Source organism: Salmo salar, chromosome 11, assembly GCF_965601325.2.
Source record: "Salmo salar chromosome 11, fSalSal1, whole genome shotgun sequence".
NCBI classification, from domain to species: domain Eukaryota; kingdom Metazoa; phylum Chordata; class Actinopteri; order Salmoniformes; family Salmonidae; genus Salmo; species Salmo salar.
Window position 1 is genome coordinate 31,137,211 of NC_138301.1, and position 23,714 is coordinate 31,160,924.

A 23,714-nucleotide genomic window follows, 5' to 3' on the forward strand; every position below is an offset into this window, starting at 1 on the left:
ACAATAAATACAAATAAAATTTAAGTAAAGTCCTAATGAAAGGAAAAGATCAAAGCAGAAGCTGCTCGGCGTCTGTTGTTGAGCCATTCGACACATTCAACAAACCACCATTATGTTGTATAGGCTGCTATACTCTACCATCCCTGTCATACTGAGGAGCCTAAGAACATAGGCCTATTATTGGGCCAATGGGTCCTAGTCCCATCTTCATTAGAGTCCGACTGAAATTGGGTTTTTGGGTCAGATTGAGATTTTTTGGAAGGACAAAATTTACCGATATATCTGCCAATTACAGCAGGAAATTCAAAAGTGCCGTTGTTCCACACTGAGTTCTCTTAAATTGCCATCCAAAAGCGCACTTGTCCAAGAAATTGACACATCATGAGAATGGCCACAAGTGTTCAGATAAGAATGAGACTGACATTTTTTGAATATCGGTTATCGGTGGGATTGTCACACTATATCATATATCAGCTCTAATCTCCATGACACCACCAGAGATGATGTATTGTCACCATCGTGGTTGAATTATGAAAATGCCTTCGTTTTGCCATAGACTGCTTATTTTCCAAGATGATCATTTATTTTCCATAATACATTTTCCAAGAGGCACATTTTGGGAAAAAATGACAGTCGCACAAAATCAGCACAGAGGCTGTGTGAAGAGATTAAGGGATGATTTACTCTGCATCCATTGGTTGGCATTGGCACCACTGTTCCCCATCAGAGTCCGAACAGCAAAAGGTCCAACAGCAAACTCTCAGAAGCTGTGAAAAAAAGAGCAGAATAAAGTGCATTCCATGACATGTTCACATGGAATTAGTGCTTGATATAGCTAGTGCTTGATGTAGCCTAGTCCATGCGCAACATTACTTTTCTTATCATGATTTGAAGCTATACATATTTTTTTAGTTAACATAACATTTAAAAAAAAATAGTATTTTGGGTTATGGTAAGATACAGTATTAGTAGGCGGTCTAAGCTTGCTAGGGTACATTCTTAGAAAAAGCGTTCCAAAAGGGTTCTTCAGCTGACCCATAGGAGAACCCTTTTCGGTTCCAGGTAGAACTCGTTAAGGTTCCATGTAGAACTCTCTCTGGAAAGCGTTTTTACATGGAACTCAAAAGGGTTCTACCTGGAACCAAAAAGGGTTCTTCAAAGGGTGTTCTTATGGGGACAGCCAAATAACTCTTTTAGGTTCTAGATAGCACCTTTTTTCTATGAATGAAGTAGTAAGCCACACCTAGGCCTAGGATACTAAATGTACTGTTCTTTGCAGCAACAGGTGTCAGGGAAACATTTTTACTAAGGCCTTTTGCTAACATAATCAGAAACGTCTTAAGAGGGGCGCTGCTCACCTTTTAGCCAGGACAGAACAGGTGAACTCTCAACTTCAGGGCCTGGTTAGAGAGCGCCTTTGCTGAACTCATGTTCCAACTTTTTCAGTGGTTTTAACATTTTGTTAAACTTAACTATTTCTAGCGATATTAGGCTACACACTTTACCATTTCGTTGACACTGTTAAAGTGATTGTTTTGATTCCTTGCCGCAACATGTCTCTTTCCTTAATTCATGTCATTATCAGGTGTTTGGTCCTGAGTGGATGAATGCGGTGTATAGGAGCTCATAAACATTTGCTAACACTTCCGCTTTGAACACACCGACATAGTCATTGCATTTTGGTACACCAGAATTATAGTCATTGCATTTTGGTACACCAGAATTAAGTTAATTTCCAATGAAAGCTGCGTTTGCCTTGCAGCATTGCGTTGGATTTATTGAACATATGCGTCAAACTGTATGCGTAGATGGCTTGACAGAAATGGTAGCAGAAGTCTAATGTTGAACTTTTGTTGAATACATATCCAGATGATGCTGCTTACTATTTTGCGCAATGACCCTGTCGGTGTGATCGAAGCGTCACAAGACATTCCCTGTAGTCCGGCGGCGGATGGCCTCTGTTCGTCCATAGCCTAAAAAGGCGCTCTCTTTTTTTCCGCGTTGAGTTATTTTTATGCTATGACATAGACCTTGGTTACAACTGTGTTCATTGTAATTTATGCTGAATTTTCCCTATCTGTTTGGTTTCATTGTCAATCTATCTACTATTTATGCTGGATTAGTGCATTCATTGTACCCGTTTCAATGTATGCGCAAATACAACGAATAGGCCTAGCCTACAATGCAATGAAAACAGACCAGAGGCTAGGAATTACGCAGTAAACTCGTAATTGGAACAGGTATCCGGTTACATTTGTCCAACGTTCCCCGATTTGGGGAGACTGCGCAGTCTGTAGCCTACACTTCCCGTGGAAAGCAGCATACAAAAATTGCATGTGTAAGCACAACTGAGTTAGCAGACCTGGGTTGCAGTGCAGAATGTCCCGTTGAGGAGAAGATAAAGCAAGAGGACTACATCCAGCCCAGAAGCGTTCTGTTTTCTCCATCCCGATTACATACACAGCGATTCTCCACCGGGGAAAGATGGGGTGCCACACGGCATTTAGCCCTCGACACCTTGTCCTCAAAGTGTTTTTGGTACAGTTAATCGCCTTTCTCCAGAAAACCTCTGCAGCTCCCTCGCCCATTATCAAATTCCCAGGAGACGATAGTCCAAAAACAGACAAAGAAGTGGCTCTGGTAAGTGTTTCTTAAACAACTTTTCATAGTGGGAATGTAATGTGACTTTTGCTTCAAACTACTTTATCGGTTATTTTCAATAAATTCAGGAATAGCGAATTTAAATGCCATGATACCATTTGTGAATTACTTTAAAATGGCAAATCATTCATGAAATTCATAATGTTTTGGCTTCAGACCTCATAGTTGGATACCCACTGGGCACACACTGGCTGAATCAACATTGTTTCCACGTCATTTCAATGAAATTACATTGAACCAACGTGGAACAGACATTGAGTTGACATCTGTGCCCAGTGGGGATGTTTCATTGTGTAATGCACACAAATGTTCATGTATTCATTGATACAGTATGTCTACATGGATGAATGCACTATATAGAGTAGGAAGGCATCAGAATAGATCCTATATCAACTCATAGGCTTGTCTTTTATTCCCTTCTGCAGCACTATCTGAACAAGTTCTATGGCTGCCCACAAGATAGATGTAATCTCATGGTGCTGAAGGACACCCTGAAGAAGATGCAGAAGTTCTTCTCGCTACAAGAGACGGGTGAGATCGACCCCAAGACGGTGGAGATCATGAAGAAGCCCCGCTGTGGAGTTCCTGATGTTGCCCAATACAACTTCTTCCACAGGAAACCCAAGTGGCAGCAAAACGCCATCACCTACAGGTCAGTGGTCAAAACATGTTCGTTTGGCCCAAATAGTGTTTTGGTATAGGGAGTTGTGCAATAGGGTTGTACTCCATATAACTCCCTATGTTGCTGTGCAATGTGCTGACTGCTGAACAAAGGAAATGACTAAGGAAATGACTCCTCCAGCCCCTGTAGTTTGTTTTGGGGAGATGAAAACCTCAACTATGTGCTGCCCACCAACCCAACCACAATCTGCTAACTCCAAGATTCCTGTACAATGTGTGCTTGTTTGATATTTTTAGTTTGAGGTTAAGAAGAGAGTAAAGTTCTGTTGTTTACATCAGCCCTTTCTGTGTCCTCATGACCACTCACTTACTGTATGAACCATGGGAAAAATAAAGATGGGGAGAAGTTAACCAAAACAACAAGAGACAGAGGGTTGTAATGCTCAGACAGACTCACATAGCAGGGGTTAGTTGCTGGACTCTCTCATGAAGCATTCTAACCACATGAGTCATAGGCAAGGCCTGAAGACTGATGGACTTTTTGTCCAGAAGGGGGGTTTAGGAAAGCTCTGCTCTATTGCTTTTGTCCTGTAAATAGAAGAGAGTGGTGTGTACAAGCTTTTGTCTTCTGCATTTTGACATAGGTGAATCTCACGTTTGAGGGTTTTAAATGCTGACATTGGTCCCTCTTCTGCTTGCATTATGTGCATTTCCTCAAGCATACCTAGTCAATCACACTGTAATATTCCATTATGTAAGATGTATGATGCAGCACATCTTCAGCCAGGGATGAGCTGTTTAATGAGTCTCCTCCTCAGTTTCTTCTCGTCTCTGTGTTCCACCTCTCAGGATTCTAGGCCACTCTCCTGACCTGGACGAGGAGACTATTGATGACGCCTTCTTAAGGGCCTTCAAAGTGTGGAGTGACGTCACCCCACTCAAGTTCACCCGCCTCATGGATGGAGAGGCTGACATCATGATTAACTTTGGCCGCAACGGTACGGTATTACAGAACAGTTTTGACTTTTATATTCTGCTGAATGTACTGTATGAAACGTCAGCAATGCCGGCTGATGAGTAGCCTAGTTAAACCAGACTTAATTCTGCTCTCACCTTCGTTCAGACTGGTTTAACCAGGCTACTCATCATCCGGCTATTGTGCAAAAGGGCGGAAGTGGCTGGGAACTAGATTAGATGATGGGTGCTCAGTGCTGCTAATCGTAAAGTATAGTACCGTAGGCCTGCCTATGTGTGAGTTACTAGTTGCTCTTTCTCTGGGTTCCCTGTGTCTCACATAAAGTCAATATTCTCGTAATGAGGCCAGACCTCAAGTAAGAACATATAGAGGTCACTGTCTGACCGACTTGTGGTCAAAACAAGCCCAGAATGACATGTTTTCATTACATGTCTTCATGGCACCATCCCATACGTGATCTACACTGTTGAAGTTTAACACTAGCTACTTTAGAGACAGTTCTATTCTGAGTTGAATCCATCCAGCAAGGCTGTAACTGTATACTGATCTGTGCCTTGAGTCCTTTTGTTTTAACCCTTGTTATGTGAATCCACAGAGCATGGAGATGGCTACCCCTTCGATGGTAAAGATGGTCTGCTGGCTCATGCCTTCGCTCCTGGACCAGGCACCGGGGGAGACTCCCACTTTGATGACGACGAGCAGTGGACCCTGGGAGAAGGACAAGGTACTGGAGACTGTACTGTCTGAGTTGTAAATAAGAGTTCATCCTGATCTAATATATAAACCTACTTGTTTTTACTTATCACCTATTTATTCATGGTCATACATGCCACGTTTTTAAAGCAATTTGCTGAACCACACAGTATCTGATACAGCTCTGTTTGAGCTCTGTTTGATCATCACCTCTCCCCTCACCCCATCCCCCTCCTCTCCACAGTTGTGAAGGTGAAGTTTGGTAATGCAGAGGGGGAGTTCTGTAAGTTCCCCTTCATGTTTATGGGGAAGGAGTACAACAGCTGTACCAATCAGGGCCGTGATGATGGATTCCTCTGGTGCTCCACCACATACAACTTTGACGACGACGGCAAATACGGTTTCTGTCCCCATGAGTGTGAGTAGGAGCCAACATGGCTGCGTTTTTCTTTTTCCTCTAAAGAGTTCCTGTGAATGTATTGTGCAAAAGAGTTGTAGTATGCGTTTTGATATCTACATGGAGTGTATAAAGTTAAGAGTGTTGCATTCAGCAGTCCCTCAAGGAACGTTTGTGGTGTTTTAGCTATAGTTTCTGACGAGGAGTAGGCCAGGAGTTACTCCAGGTGAGAGGTTTGTGATTAGTTAGAACAAGCTGTGTTGCTGTTGGACTGGGACCAAGTGGGTGGGAGTCCATTCTGGGAAACTAGTGTTGTTGTCTGGGTCATAAAATACTCCCACTTCTCTGTGTTGCTGGGCCAGATTCATGAAGCTTTTCATCAATCCTTTTGTCTGTCTGTTTGTGTTGCTGTCCATGGTACTGACATTAGGGTATAGACTCACCATAAATGAGCGCAAAGACATATTGATACATATAGGATTACAGTCGACTCATATGAGACCAACAGTCTTTATGAAACTTCCTAACTGGTTATCCTTTGATCTTGAGAAAATGGCGTACTCAGTGAAGTCTTGTGAAACATTTCTCTTGTTGATAGTTTTATAGACTGTTGATATACTGTAGCAATAAACATTTTAGTCTGGACAGAGTGGATGTGTAACACCCTGACAAAGATTGATTATGCGGTTCAGTTAGCTTTAGATTGAATCTGTGAAATCACTCAAACTCAGGCTCAATGTAACTGCCATGGCATTTTATTAAATTATGGAAACCTACTGTAAACTCTGTATAGATAATTCCTTCAACTTCCCGTGTTACAGTACTCTTCACCCTGGGTGGAAACGCGGACGGAGCTCCCTGTAAGTTCCCCTTCACATTCCAAGGGGAGAACTATGATGGTTGCACCACTCAGGGGCGTGACGACGGCTACCGCTGGTGTGCTACGACTGAGAACTATGACAATGACAAGTCCTACGGGTTCTGCCCTGAAACAGGTAGGTTCCCAGTTCATACTGCCCAAGCCTGAAGGGGTCTCTCCGTCCATATAGCATACAAGCCTCATCAGCTGTGTTAACCCAAACAGCTAAGGGCACTGATGCATCCAACAAACCTAACTGTTGCATGGAAACCTTCATCTGAGGATTATATTGAAATATGTGTGTGCTTTCGATTGTACTTGAGCCAGGTTGTGTGTGTGCGTGCTAGCGTGTGTTAGTGGTGCGCGGGTCAGCTGTTTCTTCACCCGCCCACTACTGCTATTAACCCATCCGCAACCGCCCGACTATATGTGATAGTGAAAGTCTGAGGGCCTCACCCAACCCTAACCCGTGAATGTAGAAAATGTGCTATAGGCTACAGTCAAAGATGGCAGAACAATGTTTTGACAAGGGGTACAGGATATTGTTTTTGCCTGATTTAAATATGTGTCTGCTTATAATTTATGACATTTTGGTGAGCTATTTGTTAGCCAACTTGTCTATAATTAGATACATGTGGCTGTCATTATACAGTGCACACATTTTGTTACGTTACAGCCTTATTCAAAAATATATATGTTTTACCCCATAATGACAAAGTGAAAACAACAGGTTTTTAGAATTTTGTGCAAATGTATTAAAAATAAAAATCTGAAATACCTTATTTACATACACTACTGTTCAAAAGTTTGGGGTCACTTAGAAATGTCCTTGTTTTCCATGAAAATAAGTTGCAAAATGAATAGGAAATATAGTCAAGGTTATAAATAATGATTTTTAATTGAAATAATAAATGTGTCCTTCAAACTTTGCTTTCGTCAAAGAATCCTCCATTTGCAACAATTACAGCCTTGCAGACCTTTGGCATTCTAGTACTCAATTTGTTGAGGTAATCTGAAGAGATTTCACCCCATGCTTCCTGAAGCACCACCTCCCACAAGTTGGATTGGCTTGATGGGCACTTCTTACGGTCAAGCTGCTCCCACAACAGCTCAATAGGGTTGAGATCCGGTGACTGTGCTGGCCACTCCATTATAGACATAATACCAGCTGAATGCTTCTTCCCTAAATAGTTCTTGCATAGTTTGGTGCTGTGCTTTGGGTCATTGTCCTGTTGTAGGAGGAAATTGGCTCCAATTAAGCACCGTCCACAGGGTATGGCATGGCGTTGCAAAATAGATAGCCTTCCTTCTTCAAGATCCCTTTTACCCTGTACAAATCTCCCACTTTACCACCACCAAAGCATCCCCAGACCATCGTCAAGCACTCCTCCAGCATCTTTTCATTTTTTCTGCGTCTCACGAATGTTCTTCTTTGTGATCCGAACACCTCAAACTTAGATTTGTCTGTCCATAAGACTTTTTTTCTAAATCTTCCTCTGTCCAGTGTCTGTGTTCTTTTGCCCATCTTAATCTTTTCTTTTTATTGGCCAGTCTGAGATATGTTTTTTTCTTTGCAACTCGGAGTCGCCTCTTCACTGTTGACTTTGAGACTAGTGTTTTGCGGGTACTATTTAATGAAGCTGCCAGTTGAGGACTTGTGAGGCGTCTGTTTCTCAAACAAGACACTCTAATGTACTTATCCTCTTGCTCAGTTGTGCACCGGGGCCTCCCTCTCCTCTTTGTATTGTGGTTAGAGCCAGTTTGCGCTGTTCTGTGAAAGGAGTCGTACACAGCGTTGTACGAGATCTTCAGTTTATTGGCAGTTTCTGAATAGCCTTCCTTTCTCAGAACAAGAATAGACTGTTTCAGAAGAAACAGCATTGTTTCTGGACATTTTGAGCCTGTAATTGAACCCACAAATGCTTGGGGGTAAAACCGTTTTTACCCCCATGCCATAAGACTCCTGAACAGGTAATCAAATGGCTACCCGGACTATTTGCATTGTGTGCCCCCCACCCCTCTTTTACGCTGCTGCTACTCTCTGTTTATCATATATGCATAGTCATATATGCATGTGCCCCCACACATTGGCTAACCGGGCTGTCTGCATTGTGTCTCGCCACCTGCCAACCCCTCTTTTACACTACTGCTACTCTCTGTTTATCATATATGCCAAGTCTTAACTTTAACCATATCTACATGTACATACTACCTCAATCAGCCCGACTAATTTTTCACTGCTTCTTTAATCAGAACAACAGTTTTCAGCTGTGCTAACATAATTGCAAAAGTGTTTTCTAATGATCAGTTAGCCTTTTAAAATGATAAACTTGGATTAGCTAGTTTCCAGCTACAATAGTCATTTACAACATTAACAATGTCTACGCTGTATTTCTGATCAATTTGATGTTATTTTAATGGACAAAAAATGTGCTTTTCTTTCAAAAACAAGGACATTTGTAAGTGACCACAAACTTTTGAACGGTTGTGTAAGTATTCAGACCCTTTGCTATGAGACTTGAAATTGAGCTCAGGTGCATCCTGTTTCAATTGACCATCCTTGAGATGTTTCTACAACTTGGAATCCACTTGTGGTAAATTCAGTTGATTGGACATGATTTGGAAAGGCACACACCTGTCTATATAATGTCCCACAGTTGACAGTGCATGTCAGAGCAAAAACCAAGCCTTAAGGTCAAAGGAATTGCAAGAAATGCTTAATTCTGCAGGAGTTATTTTTAAGGCTATGTGAGAGGTTATAGACCTACAGTCAGTATCCAGATTTCAGTTTCCATTAACCAATCTTAACAGTAGGCTACAGTTCCCTAGACATGCCATAGGCCTATTTCAAGTCCCGTCTTGTGGCTGTGGAATTGGTGTACCACCTCACAATCATCACACATAAGATAGCCGGTACTGCTATGTTACTGCTAATCCTCTTTTACCACTTCACCAAAACATTTCTAAACATTACTTTTCTGGCCCTCCCTCCTATTTATTTTCAATTCTCCTTTCGTAGCTTTTGTCTTATTGAATTCAACTTTGACAATGTCCTTTTATTGCCTCTGTGTATAGACGTGAACTTTTTCTGCCCATTACCAAAAGCATTATTTGGCTTTCTGCCCATTCTTGAAAGCATTATTTGGTGATTGGCGGTGTAGGCTATTTGGCACACGTACAGTTAAGCCCTGAAGCTTAGGCTTATGCACTAATAGACTAAAATAATGAAAGAAAAACCTCAATGTAACATATATGTTACATTTATTTATATATATATATATATATATATATATATATATATATAATATATTATATATATATATATATATGGCACAAGAATGATACCTTTATGGATTTTTTAAGGTATTGTTTCTCTTTATTCAGCCCGCCCGCCTACCCACCCACCCTTCAGCCACACAATATTTAATGACCCTAAACCCATCCTCCCGGGACTGCGGGTTATGAGTCAACCCGCGCATCACTAGTGTGGGTGCTTGCATTTATTAGTCAAGGTGTGCTGTGCTGATGCCTCCATGTATTGGTGTAGGAGAATGTTATAATGTTCCAGATCTATGGTTTCCAATCTTGCAGCAGCTAGTCTCCTGAATGACTGTAAAAGTATTTTACTGAGTGGCTGCTGGCTGGGGTTATTTTCCATTGTGTCAGTGGGGCTGGCTCAGGGCTTTGGGGTAGAGTCGGGAGAGTGAGAGAGCGGGATATGGGGAGAGAAAGAGAGACAGAAAGGGAGAGAGAGGGGGGGTTTAAGGCTGAGGTTTTCATCTGGTTCTAATTGGTTGGGAATGCTGGCATGCAGTGTAGTCTTGTGTGTGTGTAAGAAGCACTGAATAAGAAACAGGCTGCTTAAAAACATTTTTTACACAGGCCCAGTGCTGTACCAACCCAGATCCCAGATATAATATTATCATGCAGGAAAAGAAAAGACACTTTTTGGAGAGTGGTATTTGGTTTTGTTTTGGATATACCGTAGACTCAAAATACATCTGATGTCAATGTCATTACAGTCATGGTAGTTTCTCAAGAAAATCCATTTAGCAATTCAACCCAAATCAAGTTGATAACTTTAAGCACTACCTCATCGGCACACAAAGAAAAGTCCATTTGGTCCTGAAATATGTATTTTTGTTCACCCATGCAGCCATGTCCACCGTTGGAGGAAACTCTGAGGGTTCCCCCTGTGTGTTCCCCTTCACGTTCCTTGGAGACACTTATGACAGTTGCACCGCTTCTGGACGTAGCGACGGCAAGATGTGGTGCGCCTCCACCAAGAGCTACGACGATGACCGCAAGTGGGGCTTCTGTCCTGATCAAGGTAAATATGTAATCGATGACCTTTGACATTATGCTTGTTTGTAGGTTGTTTTAGCAGTTTAGTGGACAATGACAATTCATGTTTATTTATTTGAATCATTTGTATTATTATTCTGTTTTATTCATTAATGTATTTAGTCATTCATTGTCTATGCAGAATGAAGGGAAAGTGGCCATCAGGAATTTCCCAACATGGAAACTATTCTCAAACTATTCACCTGAATATATCTTGACTTGTTATGCTTTGAATATGTGTTGCTGTATCTCTCACTCCTATTGGTGTTGTCCAGGCTACAGTCTGTTCCTGGTTGCGGCCCATGAGTTTGGCCATGCCCTGGGCTTGGAGCACTCCCAGGACCCTGGTGCTCTGATGGCCCCCATGTACACCTTCACCAAGAACTTTAGACTGTCCAACGACGACATCAAGGGCATTCAGGAGCTCTATGGTCAGTTTGAAATTCTTATGTACTGCTTATGGGTTATGTATGGGTTATGAAGTCATTATGTAGGTACCTTTTAAATAATGTGTAACCATGACTTCACCCGCCGTTTATAACCCGTGTACTTTGGTGAATGTCCTGCAGGTAACAAATGTATTTCTCCTTGTTGAAGGATATCAATCTCATCTACTCAATGCTCACCATGTTGCCTCTCCTTTTCCTCTCAGGTGCTGGTACAGACAAGCCCGTGCCTCCCACCCAGGGCCCAGTCACTCCTATGGACATCTGTAATGAACCTGTGGTGTTTGATGCTGTGGCCCAGATCAGAGGAGAGACCTTCTTCTTCAAGGACAGGTAAATGATTTACTGGGGATTCTACAGTATTACTTCTGATCGCCAATGGTTAGAGCAAAATTTGACTTGTAGGTAATACACTTTTGTTTGGTCTTCTCAAAAAGCATGTTGCCAATCTGACCACCGATCTGTCCACAGAAAACAGACAGAAAGAACATATAACCCGAAATACTCTTATTTTAGACTCTGTGGTTAGAGTCATTGGAGCAGACCAGAGTCCACAAGTTAGACCTCACAATCCACAACTAAATAATTTCACCACAAACAATGGGTAGTTTAATAGGGGGCTTTATTTGGTCTCAGAATGAATTATTTTCTCTTGGCAATCAGTTGTTTTGTTTGAATGAAGGGGGTGGTGTTATCTCTGTCTGAGCTCTAATGCTTATCCATACTGTGATAAGTATAAAGTTATGAAACAGCTGGTAATAATAACCACTCTCACAATCCTGTATCAACTATGGTAAACCAAAATGGCTGCCTGTTATTAAGATTGTAAACCAGACCCTACTACAGGGTACAGACTTCAACTGGGATTGTCCTATGTAGTGTAAAAAAGGAGAAAAGGAATAGGCTTTCTGTATCTCTCCATCTTACATTATCTGTTGTGGTTCATTCTCAGCTTTCCATGACTCAGTGTACTTTCCCTCTGAAATATGAACTCTTCACCACAACAGATTAATCCTGTCTGGGACAAATTATGTTAGGAACACTTTCAACCCAAACAATAAGCTATTGCATGCAATCCAAATTACAAAATTGTGACTGAAAAGCAGGTTTAGATTAGGCTTCATTGGACATTTATATGTTCCTTCTCAGACATTGCCGCCACATCTTTTAGCCTTCAAAGTTTTAAGGTGAGCTTTACTATATATCTGTCATTGCTGAGTTGGAACGGTGTCCAAAGCAAACAAGTAGACATTTTGGACTCAAAAGACTGTAGTCATTCAGCCTGCCTGGCTTTGCACACTGCCCACCCTGAGTCTGGGGCTGGAGGGAAACCACCCTCAAATCCTGCTTTAGTTCATAGAATCCTGCTTTAGTTCATAGAATCCTGCTTTAGTTCATAGAATCCTGCTTTAGTTAAGAGTTAAGTCTTCACTCGCTGTGGTTCACCATGCATTAACGCTGTTCAGGGAACAGGGACAAACATCATGCTGAAGGCTGTTCTGTGGACTTTAAACTACTGTATAAACAGTGTAGTGTTTGGTTGATGTGTCAACATAATATTAACTGTTAAAGGATGGAGGACTGCCAATTAAAACCGGAGTCTGGTTTTAACAGTAGAATTTCTCTCAATAGTTAGTTTAGAAATGATTTGACTATGCCTGTAAGTCATATCTTTGATTGGGTTAGTTTGGTTATTTTTTAGGTATATCGTCTGTTGTCTGCTGCTCAAACATCCTAGAGAATCCAAATCCACAAGATATCCAGCCTATGATAAAAGCTGTCAGAATACCCATACAGTGATGTGTTGTGGACAAGACACTGGACCTGGGGATTTCTGGAGAGATTCTCCATTTCCTCATCAGCAAGATCATTGTCTCATTCAAAATGATTTGCGGTGTTCTAGTTCTAGATATCACATATACCATGATATCATTAACAATGACACATATTCAATGATACACCCCATAATTATAGCTATCTCTCAGATGGAGGGAAATGCCATTACGGAGGGAGTTACGGCTGTAGGATCTTCATTTGAGCCAGTTTGCTACAGTAGGGAAATAATCCTGAAGCAAAAGGAAATGTGAATAATTATGTGGATCATAATTCATGGACATTTTTTGTAGGGGTTGATACATTTTAATTTAGTGCAAATCGAGTCTGAAATGTTCTAAAGTTTGTAATTTCCACTTTAAAACGTGAATAAACTGCTGTGCAGGAAAATTCTCATCAACAAAAGAGTGATCAAATTAAGATCCTACATCTCAGGTCTTCCCTGTGGCTCAGTTGGTAGAGCATGGTGTTTGCAACGCCAGAATGGTGTGTGCAACGCCAGGGTTGTGGGTTCGATTCCCACGGGGGGCCAGTACAACAACAACAAAACAATGCATGAAATGAAATGTATGCATTCACTACTGTAAGTCGCTCTGGATAAGAGCGTCTGCTAAATGACTAAAATGTAAATGTAAAATGTATCTCTATGGAGGAGTTACAATAGCAAACCCATAGCTGCATGATATCTGGACTCAGAGGGCCAGTTAGGCTGTATCTCAGGTTTCAGTGGTGGGATGACTTTGGTCCCTAGTTATTCATTGTTGGCTCTAGGTCACCAGATGGTTTAGCTATCAGAGCCATGGAGCAGAGGAGTGAGAAGAGATGGAACAGAGACCGTGAGGAGGGATTCAATATAAAGAGAGAGTGAGGAGAGATGGAGACTCAAGTCAATAAGCAAAGATTAGGATAGAGACTACTAAGGTTATTGGCGTTTCGTTTCCTCAGCCAAAAAATTGTTTTCATGGAGCTGTCAAGGTTAATAAAAATAGCCTAGGGCCCATTAGGATATTCATTTCTGTGTGCAGCCATTTTGTTTTGTTTTGTTCTACTTCTCCCTATTTTTAGGCTGTAGTGAAATTACAGAGACGGATAAATAGGGAAAGTCACAGACTGGAGGGCAGTCACCAGTCTAGTGGGTCAATGTAATGTCTGGAGGGCAGTCACCAGTCTAGTGGGTCAATGTAATGTCTGGAATCTGGAGGGCAGTCACCATTCTAGTGGGCCAATGTAATGTCTGGAGGGCAGTCACCATTCTAGTGGGCCAATGTAATGTCTGGAGGGCAGTCACCAGTCTAGTGGGTCAGTGTAATGTCTGGAATCTGGAGGGCAGTCACCAGTCTAGTGGGTCAGTGTAATGTCTGGAGTCTGGAGGGCTACTAGATTGGAAACAGTGTGCATCAGTTTAAAAGTGTTGTCACCCAGCTAACACTTTTTTGAGAGCAGATCTCTCTGGTGAAGGTAGAATCCTCTCTCTAATATCTCTGGTGTAGGTAGAATCCTCTCTAATATCTCTGGTGTAGGTAGAATCCTCTCTAATATCTCTGGTGTAGGTAGAATCCTCTCTCTAATATCTCTGATGTAGGTAGAATCCTCTCTCTAATATCTCTGGTGTAGGTAGAATCCTCTCTCTAATATCTCTGGTGTAGGTAGAATCCTCTCTCTAATCTCTCTGGTGACGGTAGAATCCTCTCTCTAATCTCTCTGGTGACGGTAGAATTCTCTCCCTAATATCTCTGGTGTAGGTAGAATCCTCTCTCTAATCTCTCCTGTCTCAGCATGGTGATGGAAAGCAGATCTGGACATGAAGGATGAGTAAGACATCGTGGTGGTCTAACTTCACTGTGTGCTCAGCACCTTATTTACAGTCAATGGCTCAGAACAGGGCTGGGTGGGAAGTCTGCAGAATAATCCACTGAACTGAACCCACGCACACTGTCACTGTTCACTGGCCTAGTGATTTAAAAAATAAAAATAATAATAATAATATTTAACCTTTATTTTACTAGGCAAGTCAGTTAAGGACAAATTCTTATTTACAATGACGGCCTACACCGACCAAACCTAGACGACGCTGGGACAATTGTGCACCGCCCTACGGGACTCCCAATCACGGCCGGTTTGGCTGATGATGAGGTGGACCTGTATGGGATCGAGACTCTGAACACAGACAGCCCTGCTAGCTAGGTTTCTCTAACCTCTCTGGCTGCATTTCATGCAGGAAGTGTATTACATATGCATCCAGAATGTGACAAGAGTGAGTGAAATGCTGAAATCTCTGTGACCCAGATATAGGATTTCCTGTAATCTCACAATCAGAGGTGGACATGGATTGTCTTCCTGTCTGATTTAGGGTCAGGTTGGCTTGTTTTGTGGGACTAATTCAACATACCTCAACCTTGAATAGATTACTATAGCAGATCATCATATGACTACTTTGTCCATATCTGCATAGCATTTTATAACCATTAACAGGCTATCTATCTGAGAAATATCTGGCTCTTTGAAAAATAGGTCAATGGAAAAGACTTGGGGAGCTGCTGCTGCTGTTGTTGCTCATGCAGCTGCCTGTTGGAAATCTGGGCAAGATGGGTCTTGTTCCCCTGGCTTCGATAAACACCGGTCCTAACGAGAACCAGATGCTGAATGAATCAGGCTATTGTGGCTTCGCTGCTGAAACTCTCCCTCTCACTCACTGCCCCTCTCTCTCTCTTTCCCCCTTACTTCCCCCTCTCACATCTCTTACTGCTCTTCACTTTCCCCTCTCTTTCCCTCCTCTCCCCTCTCTCTTTCCCTCTTCTCTCCTCTCCCCTCTCTCTTTCCCTCTTCCCTCCTCTCCCCTCTCTCTTTCCCTCTTCCTTCCTCTCCCCTCGCTCTTTCCTACTCGCCGCTCTGTCTTTCCCTCTTTCCTCTCCCCTTTCTCGCTGCTTCTCTCCCGTCTCCCCTTCCCCCTTCTCCTCTCTTCCCCACTGCCCTCTACTCTCCCTTCATCTGACCCCCCCCCCTTTTCTCCCCTCTCTCCTCTCCTCTCTGCCCCCTCTTACATGATTTGAACCAGTAGGTAACTCCTCTCTGCTCTCTCTATCAGGTTCATATTCAGGTCAACCAACTTCCGGGGCAAGCCTTCAGGTCCCATGCTGGTAGCCACCTACTGGCCTGAGCTCCCTGTTACCATCGACGCTGCCTATGAAAACCCACTGGAGGAGAAGACTGTGTTCTTTGCAGGTAATGTATGTATGGGAGACTGAGTTGTCATCCAACGTTGAGATGCAACGCCTTCGGAAAGTATTCAGACCCCTTGACTTTTTCCACATTTTGTAACGTTACAGCTTTATTCTAAAATTGCTTTTTTTTAAACGCACACTACCCCATAATGACAAAGCGAAAACAAGTTTTTAGATTTTGGGGGAAATTTATTAAAAATAAAAGTATTCAGACCCTTTCTATGAGACTCGAAATTAAGCTCAGGTGCATCCTGTTTATATTGATCATCCTTGAGATGTTTCTACAACTTGATTGGAGTCCACCTGTGGTAAATTCAATTGATTGAAAAACATGAGCGGGCGCACACCCAGAAAAATTGTTTTGTGTGGAGGTGCTGACTAACGGCGAATAAACTATAAAAATAAAGAGAGTCGCACACTCCATATATAAACTCCCAGTAATTTATTGGGTAAATCGCCAACGTTTCGGCATCAATGTGCCGTTTCGGACATGATTTGGAAAGGCACAAACCTGTCTATATAAGGTCCCACAGTGGACAGTGCATGTCAGAGCAAAAACCAAGCCATGATGACAAATGAATTGTCCATAGAGCTCCAAGACAGGATTGTGTCGAGGCACAGATCTGGGGAAGGGTACCAACAAAAATTCTGCAGCATTGAAGGTCCCCGAGAACACAGTGGCCTCCATTATTCTTAAATGGAAGAGGTTTGGAGCCACCAAGACTCTTCCTAGAGCTGGCCGCCTGGCCAAACTGAGCAATGGAGGAGAAGGGCCTTGGTCAGGGAGGTGACCAAGAACTCGATGGTCACTCTGACAGAGCTCTAGAGTTCCTCTGTGGAGATGGGAGAACCTTCCAGAAGGACAACCATCTCTGCACCACTCCACCAATTGTTTAAAAAAAATGTTTACCTTTATTTAACTAGGCAAGTCAGTTAAGAACAAATTCTTATTTTCAATGATGGCCTAAGAACAATTGGTTAACTGCCTTGTTCAGGGGCAGAACGACAGATTTTGTACCTTGTCAGCTCGGGGATTTGATCTTGCAACCTTTCGGTTACTAGTCCAACGGTGTAACCACTAGGCTACGCTGTCGCCCCAATCAGGCCTTTATGGTAGAGTGGTCAGACGGAAGCCACTCCTCAGTAAAAGCCACATGATACCCCGCTTGGAGTTTGCCAAAAGGCACCTAAAGACTCTCAGACCATGAGAAACAAGATTCACTGGTCTGATGAAACCAAGATTGAACTCTTTGGCCTGAATGCCAAGCGTCACATCTGGAGGAAACTTGGCACCATCCCTACGGTGAAGCATGGTGGTGGCAGCATCATGCTGTGGGGATGTTTTTCAGCGGCAGGGACTGGGAGACCAGTCAGGATCGAGTCAAAGATGAATGGAGCAAAGTACAGAGAGATCCTTGATGAAAACCTGCCCCAGAGTGCTCAGGATCTCAGACTGGGATGAAGGGTCACCTTCAAACAGGACAACGACCCTTAGCACACAGCCAAGACAACGCAGCAGTGGCTTCAGGACAAGTCTCTGAATGTCCTGTTTTTGCTTTGTCATTATGGGGTATTGTGTGTAGATTGTTGAGGAAAAAACACAATTTAATCAATTTTATAATAAGGCTGTAACAACAAAATGTGGAAAAAGTCAAAGGGTCTGAATACTTTCCGATTGCACTGTACGTACGTACGTACATACATACATACATACATACATACATACATACATACATACATACATACATACATACATACATACATACATACATAATACGGTTTAATATTTTCCCGGTATTTTACAAATGTTCCATCCCAAGAATAAATCACTTTTCTCCCAGGTAACCCGGTAATTTTGTTAAAACCATAAGTGTCATTGAAAACCATTATAAAGAATATAAATATGTCTGGATTTGATTAGAGCTTTGATCAGCATGAAGATTAAAACCTGATGCTACCTGATCCTGATGAGCCATATATTAAATACATTTAATGAGACATATATTAAATACATTTAATGAGCCCTACATTAACCACATTTAATGAAGCCAAAACCAAAAAAGGCCAAATAATTGTGCAGGTATTCAATAAATTCCCATTAGTTGCAGCTAGCTATATGCTCTCTTTGGTAGATAAATGAAACTATCTCCCGTAGGCTAATCTTTCTGGGTGTGAACTGTATTACTGTACTGTATTGTATTATACTGTATTATATGGACTGGAATTATGCACATCATTCAAACCATGATAAAGCAGAATGGAACATGCAATTCTGAAGCAGCACATGTGGCCTACGAAGTTAAAGTATAGCCTAGAAATGTAATTTTAATTTTGGAATTTGTAAAATTAGTAGGCTGACGCTTCATTCCTTCCTCGCTTTCAACAGTTAAATGAAATAAGTTTTGTTGTCCTTATCTTCATCATTCTAATGACATCCTTGAATAATATAGGAGCAGAATTAGATACAGAAGGTTTTCACTTCTCTTCACGAAGATTGAATGGTTATGGGTCTGAATATGTAACTGTTATAGCCTACCACCATCGAGTTCGCTCTTATTACCCGTGACTTCTATTGGCTGCTGTATTTAACATTCAGCAAAAAAAGAGCTTGCGTCCCTTTTCGAATAGTCTACTGGTATAATTGTCTATTGTCCAGCGAGCTATTCTAGTGTAGCTTTTCCTGCATGGGACTCCAAGAGCTAAGGAGCTTTTTTTAAGGAGGCCAGGGGAGCAGAGGTGCTTGCGTATTGCGCTAGAGACAGAGGCTATAAGTTATAAGCTTATTATGCATAACCCATCATTAATTAGCTAAATATAAGGTTAATACCTCATTGAATGTATTACTGATAGAGGTACGCAAGGACATCTATATATAGGGTTGTATATCAATCTAGAACAGGATGTTCTATTTTTAATGGAGTTGATGGAGAGAGAGAGAGACTGCGCGGGCACTGATTTAAAGCAACGATATTCGAGTGACAGGCTGTTTTAAAACTCTGCAGCTGCAATACAAAACATGTTCTATCTTTCCAGTTAAAAAACAAGGTGACCTCTGAAAGACAGGTTGAGATGGGTAAGTTAGAGGTGCATTCAGTCTTTATATTACTGAGCATAGACTATGCTGTAGCAAATGTAGGACTCCCTGTCACAAGAAAAAAAAGTTACCATGATGAGATGATAGGTCTACATGCACTGTGAACTGCGCTCCATACTGTGATGGGGTGTCTGTCCCCACCCTGAGCGTTGATTCATCAGGCCGTAGAAAAGCCAAATATAATAAATCATTTAACAATTCCATTTCACGACATGCTGTTCCTCTAAATAATTTATTATAATTTACCGGTTTCTCACTGTTACTGTATTTATCCCGGGAAAAGGGAGTGGTAAATCTCGGTAACCGGTTTCCCACCATTCAACCCTAATACATACAGTTATGGATGGATGTGAGAGTATGTAAATTAGTTGTCATTCACTGTTGATACCCAGGAGAACAATCCAGGATTACACGCTTGCATATATGCAGTTCATTGTTGTGCTTATTGACTTGATCAGAAAAACTCACAATGACATTTTCATGGCAGTTTCCTCTCTCTACCACCGTTAAACGGCTGTGACAATTTCCAGTAAATAACATCCTATTTCTAAGAAGTTCACCGTTAGGAGAATCATAAGTGTCTTTTAGTATTTCAGTCAAGTATACTGCTAGTATGTGGTTTGGACATTTTGGACATTAGTAGTGTAAGTAGTTATTAGTGGTTTATAATACATGCCATGCATTGTAGAAGCATGCCATTCTCCTTTAGAAAAGCTCCATCTCCTATAAGACCATGAAATCAGAGCTCTTCCTATTTAAGAAGATGAATGCTTGGCCTTGTAGAAGAGAACCATTTCTTTTCCATCCAGCCCTTCAATTGTAAAGCTATGAGTCACATTTCCTCAATTACTTATCCAGTCCTCCCTAACCACAAGATATGATCAAATGTTAGCCTGGCCCCAGATCTGTTTGTGCTGTCTTGCCAACTCCTATGATCATTGTCTCTCTGTGGCTAATGAAAAGGAAACCGTTTAGAGAAACTCTATCCTCACAAACCCTTCCCTGTGAGCATCTTGACCTGTGCTCATTTGCCATCTCTCCCCTCCTCTCTCTCATATAGGCAATGAGATGTGGATCTTCAATGCAGACCAGATAGAGAAAGGCTACCCCAAGAGAATCTCCTCTATAGGCCTGCCCACAGACCTGAAAGGCATTGACGCAGCCTTCTCCTTCGGAAAGAGCCAGAAGACCTACCTGTTCGCTGGAGACAAGTTCTGGAGGTGAGTCACCACAACACAACCCCTACCAAAGCCTGTGTCTGGTCCACTCAGGATTGTAACGATGACATCGCTATAGAATTAGAATTACTTTAAAGTCATTCTAATTCTATAGACGTCACTGTGTTGATGTGTTGCTGTGCTGAGCCATGTCTGCTTTTAATTAGAGACCTTAGCTTCCACTGGACTGTTAAAACAGCTCACTCTGCTCTTACCTAATACAGGGATAATGTAAGATACTGTTGCTGTATGTACTTAACTCTTGCATGACTGCTGTGACTTGTCAACCAAAACAGCCCAATCTTCTCGTACCTGACAGACTAACATAGTATCATGTACTCATGACTAAACATTGATATCATGGCCTCTGTGTGTTATCATGCCCCTCCAGGTACAATGAAGCCAAGAAGAAGATGGACCCTGGCTTCCCCAAGCTCATCGCTGACTCTTGGAACGGAATCCCAGACGGCATTGATTCTGCTTTTAGTCTGAATGGCATTGGTAAGCATACTAGAATACAATACTGTATAATAGATACTTTATTGAACATCACTTAGAGTGACACCACCACACACACAGAGCAGGGGGGATAGAGGTAGAGAGGGGGGGTAGAGAGGGAGACAGAGAGAGGGGGGGTAGAGAGAGAGGGGGAGGGATATATAGAGAGAGAGAGACCTACTGGACACAGACGTCAATTCAACGTCTATTCCACTTTGGTTCAAATTAATTTCATTGAACTGACGTGGAAACAACGTTGCTTCAACCAGTGTGTGTGTGTGTGTGTGTGTGTGTGTGTGTGTGTGTGTGTGTGTGTGTGTGTGTGTGAGAGAGAGAAAAACATGGAGGGAGCACTGCTTCAGTCTGAGCTGTACCGACACACCACTGGCTGCAGGCTTACATTCCTGTCAGTTAGAACCCAACCTGACCCAGCCAGTCCTCTCCATTATGAACTGTCACCTGGCCTTAAAGCTGGAATCCTTAGTGGTGAAACTGCCACGTCTGTTTAGATATTACAACAACAAAGACCTTACTTAAAACAACCAAAACTGTTTCATTCCCTCTGACATCATTGCACATCCTTGCATGCCCGATATGCAGGAGGAGAGAGAGAGCAAGCAGGAGGAGAGAGAGAGCAAGCAGGAGGAGAGAGAGAGCAAGCAGGAGGAGAGAGAGAGCAAGCAGGAGGAGAGAGAGAGCAAGCAGGAGGAGAGAGAGAGCAAGCAGGAGGAGAGAGAGAGCAAGCAGGAGGAGAGAGAGAGCAAGCAGGAGGAGAGAGAGAGCAAGCAGGAGGAGAGAGAGAGCAAGCAGGAGGAGAGAGAGAGCAAGCAGGAGGAGAGAGAGAGCAAGCAGGAGGAGAGAGAAGAGGCAGGAGGAGAGAGAGTAGAGGCAGGAGGAGAGAGAGTAGAGGCAGGAGGCGAGAGAGTAGAGGCAGGAGGCGAGAGAGTAGAGGCAGGAGGCGAGAGAGTAGAGGCAGGAGGCGAGAGAGAGTAGAGGCAGGAGGCGAGAGAGAGTAGAGGCAGGAGTAGAGGCAGGAGGAGAGAGAGAAAGCAAGGAGAGAGAGTAAAGGCAGGAGGAGAGAGTAGAGAGCAAGCAGCGAGAGTAGTATAACACAGGAGGTAAATCTTAGTCTATGGCAGTTAACCAGGGTTTTTTTTATACCCTTGCTTCTGACACACATATACTATACATCACACACCGCGCTTCCCTACTAAGAAACCGTGTTTGATAGAGCCAGCCTGTGCTGCTTCACAGAGGTACCTCTGTCTTCATTCTAATTAGCCTGAGCTCCTCCTCTGCTGATTCCTGATTGGGTGTTTTTACTGAGGAGACGAGTGACATCATCATGTCCTCTTCCTCTGGCTGAGACAATAGTGTGTTATACTAAGATAGAAGCTTCTAGGGGACATATTTTACACTAGCTCAAATTTTCCCTTCTAGTGTGTAAGGCCTCGTGGCTTGCTCAAGGTGAAATTAATGTATATTTGATGCACTGAATGTGATGATTTTTATGTACCTTGTCTCGTCATAATGTTTGTGTTTTCCAGATTACACCTACTTCTTCAAAGGTGCCCACTACTTCAAAATGGATGACAGTAGCCTGAAGATCGTCAAACTGGGCGAGATTACAAAGGACTGGCTGGGTTGTCACTAAGCAACAGTGAGACGCATAGACATTGGCTAAGCTCTCAGCGGACTGATTCCCCCATCCCTATCCAACCAGCCTTTCCTGCACCCTAGCCTAGAAACTAATGACACCTTGTAACACACCGTGGGACCATCTACACAGGCTGAACATAGGCAACAGGATTTTGTATTATATTACGGTGTGATATTATCAGTTTGTGTTATGATGATGCAGATTTACTTTGATCTCTTTAGCCCGTTGTTTGTTATTAGAAACTCAGACATCAGGTATGTCCACACTACATAGAGACAGGCAGTGTTGTACTGGAAGATATTCTCCTATATAAATGTAGCTTCACCTGAGCAGTATTGCATCATCTGAAGAATGAATGCTGTCTATATTTACTGCTATGTCTGCAATCTAGAGAGTACATGATACTGCAATAGAATGAGAAATAGTCAATAGTAATTTCAGTGTTGTGGAATACATTTGAAAATATGAATTTGCACAATATGTCTGGACAGATAATGGTGCTTATAGAAAATGCTTATTTGCATGATCCTATATTTGATATGCAGTTTTTCTACATTCTGTTCAGACTATTTTCAGAAGTAAGTACTTATAGACATACCTTATTCTTCATATAGGGCTAGCACTTTGTATTAGACTATACAGGGGTACTGCACAAATATGGAGACCAAATTCTCTATTTTGTAGGATCTGTCTATTGTTTCACTGATGGTACAGGGAGATGAAAGGCACAGGCTGCCTAGAGACTGTATCTGGTTTGTTGTTGCATGATGGAGTCATGACAAGAGAAGTACCACAGAAGTATTGTGTAATAATCTTTTTGTATTGTTGTTTTGATACTAGTCATTTTGTTTTGATTCATATGCTTTTTTATAATACTTTGTGCAATGTGTCATTCTCTGTCTGTAAAATAATAAAGATGGATGGTCAATACATGTTATATATATATGTGTGTGTGTGTGTGTGTGTGTGTGTGTGTGTGTGTGAGAGAGAGAGAAAAGCCCTTGAAGTTTCTTACCAGATAGTCCTATGTCACACTAGATAGGACTATGCCTTTCTGTAGCCCACTAGCACACAATTTGTAATCAGTAAATTAATAGTTTATAAATAGGTGTAGTTCTAAAATGTTTTTTCTTAAGTACACTTCATACTGTATATTTGTATTCAGGTCCTTGTTGAGCCATTCTGAGGGCCCTT

The 23,714-nt window shown here is 42.2% G+C and overlaps 1 protein-coding gene and 1 long non-coding RNA gene across 2 annotated transcripts; one reads left to right on the plus strand and one right to left on the minus strand.

The window, feature by feature from the left end:
* Window positions 1-561: 561 nt before the first annotated feature.
* Window positions 562-1,493, minus strand: LOC106562422 (uncharacterized). The gene is made up of 2 exons (XR_001319030.3): window positions 1,359-1,493; window positions 562-767 (listed from the first exon to the last, which is right to left on the minus strand). It is a non-coding gene; the product is annotated as an uncharacterized LOC106562422 (long non-coding RNA).
* Window positions 1,494-2,357: 864 nt separating this feature from the next.
* On the plus strand, window positions 2,358-23,448 carry mmp2 (matrix metalloproteinase 2). Its single transcript, NM_001139932.1, is given in 13 exon segments — window positions 2,358-2,640; window positions 3,087-3,313; window positions 4,132-4,280; window positions 4,854-4,982; window positions 5,196-5,369; window positions 6,170-6,343; window positions 10,364-10,537; window positions 10,827-10,982; window positions 11,204-11,330; window positions 15,916-16,052; window positions 20,206-20,365; window positions 20,754-20,863; window positions 22,408-23,448. Coding segments are annotated over 13 exon segments (1,980 nt in total). The 5' UTR covers window positions 2,358-2,484; the 3' UTR covers window positions 22,515-23,448.
* Window positions 23,449-23,714: the final 266 nt, after the last annotated feature.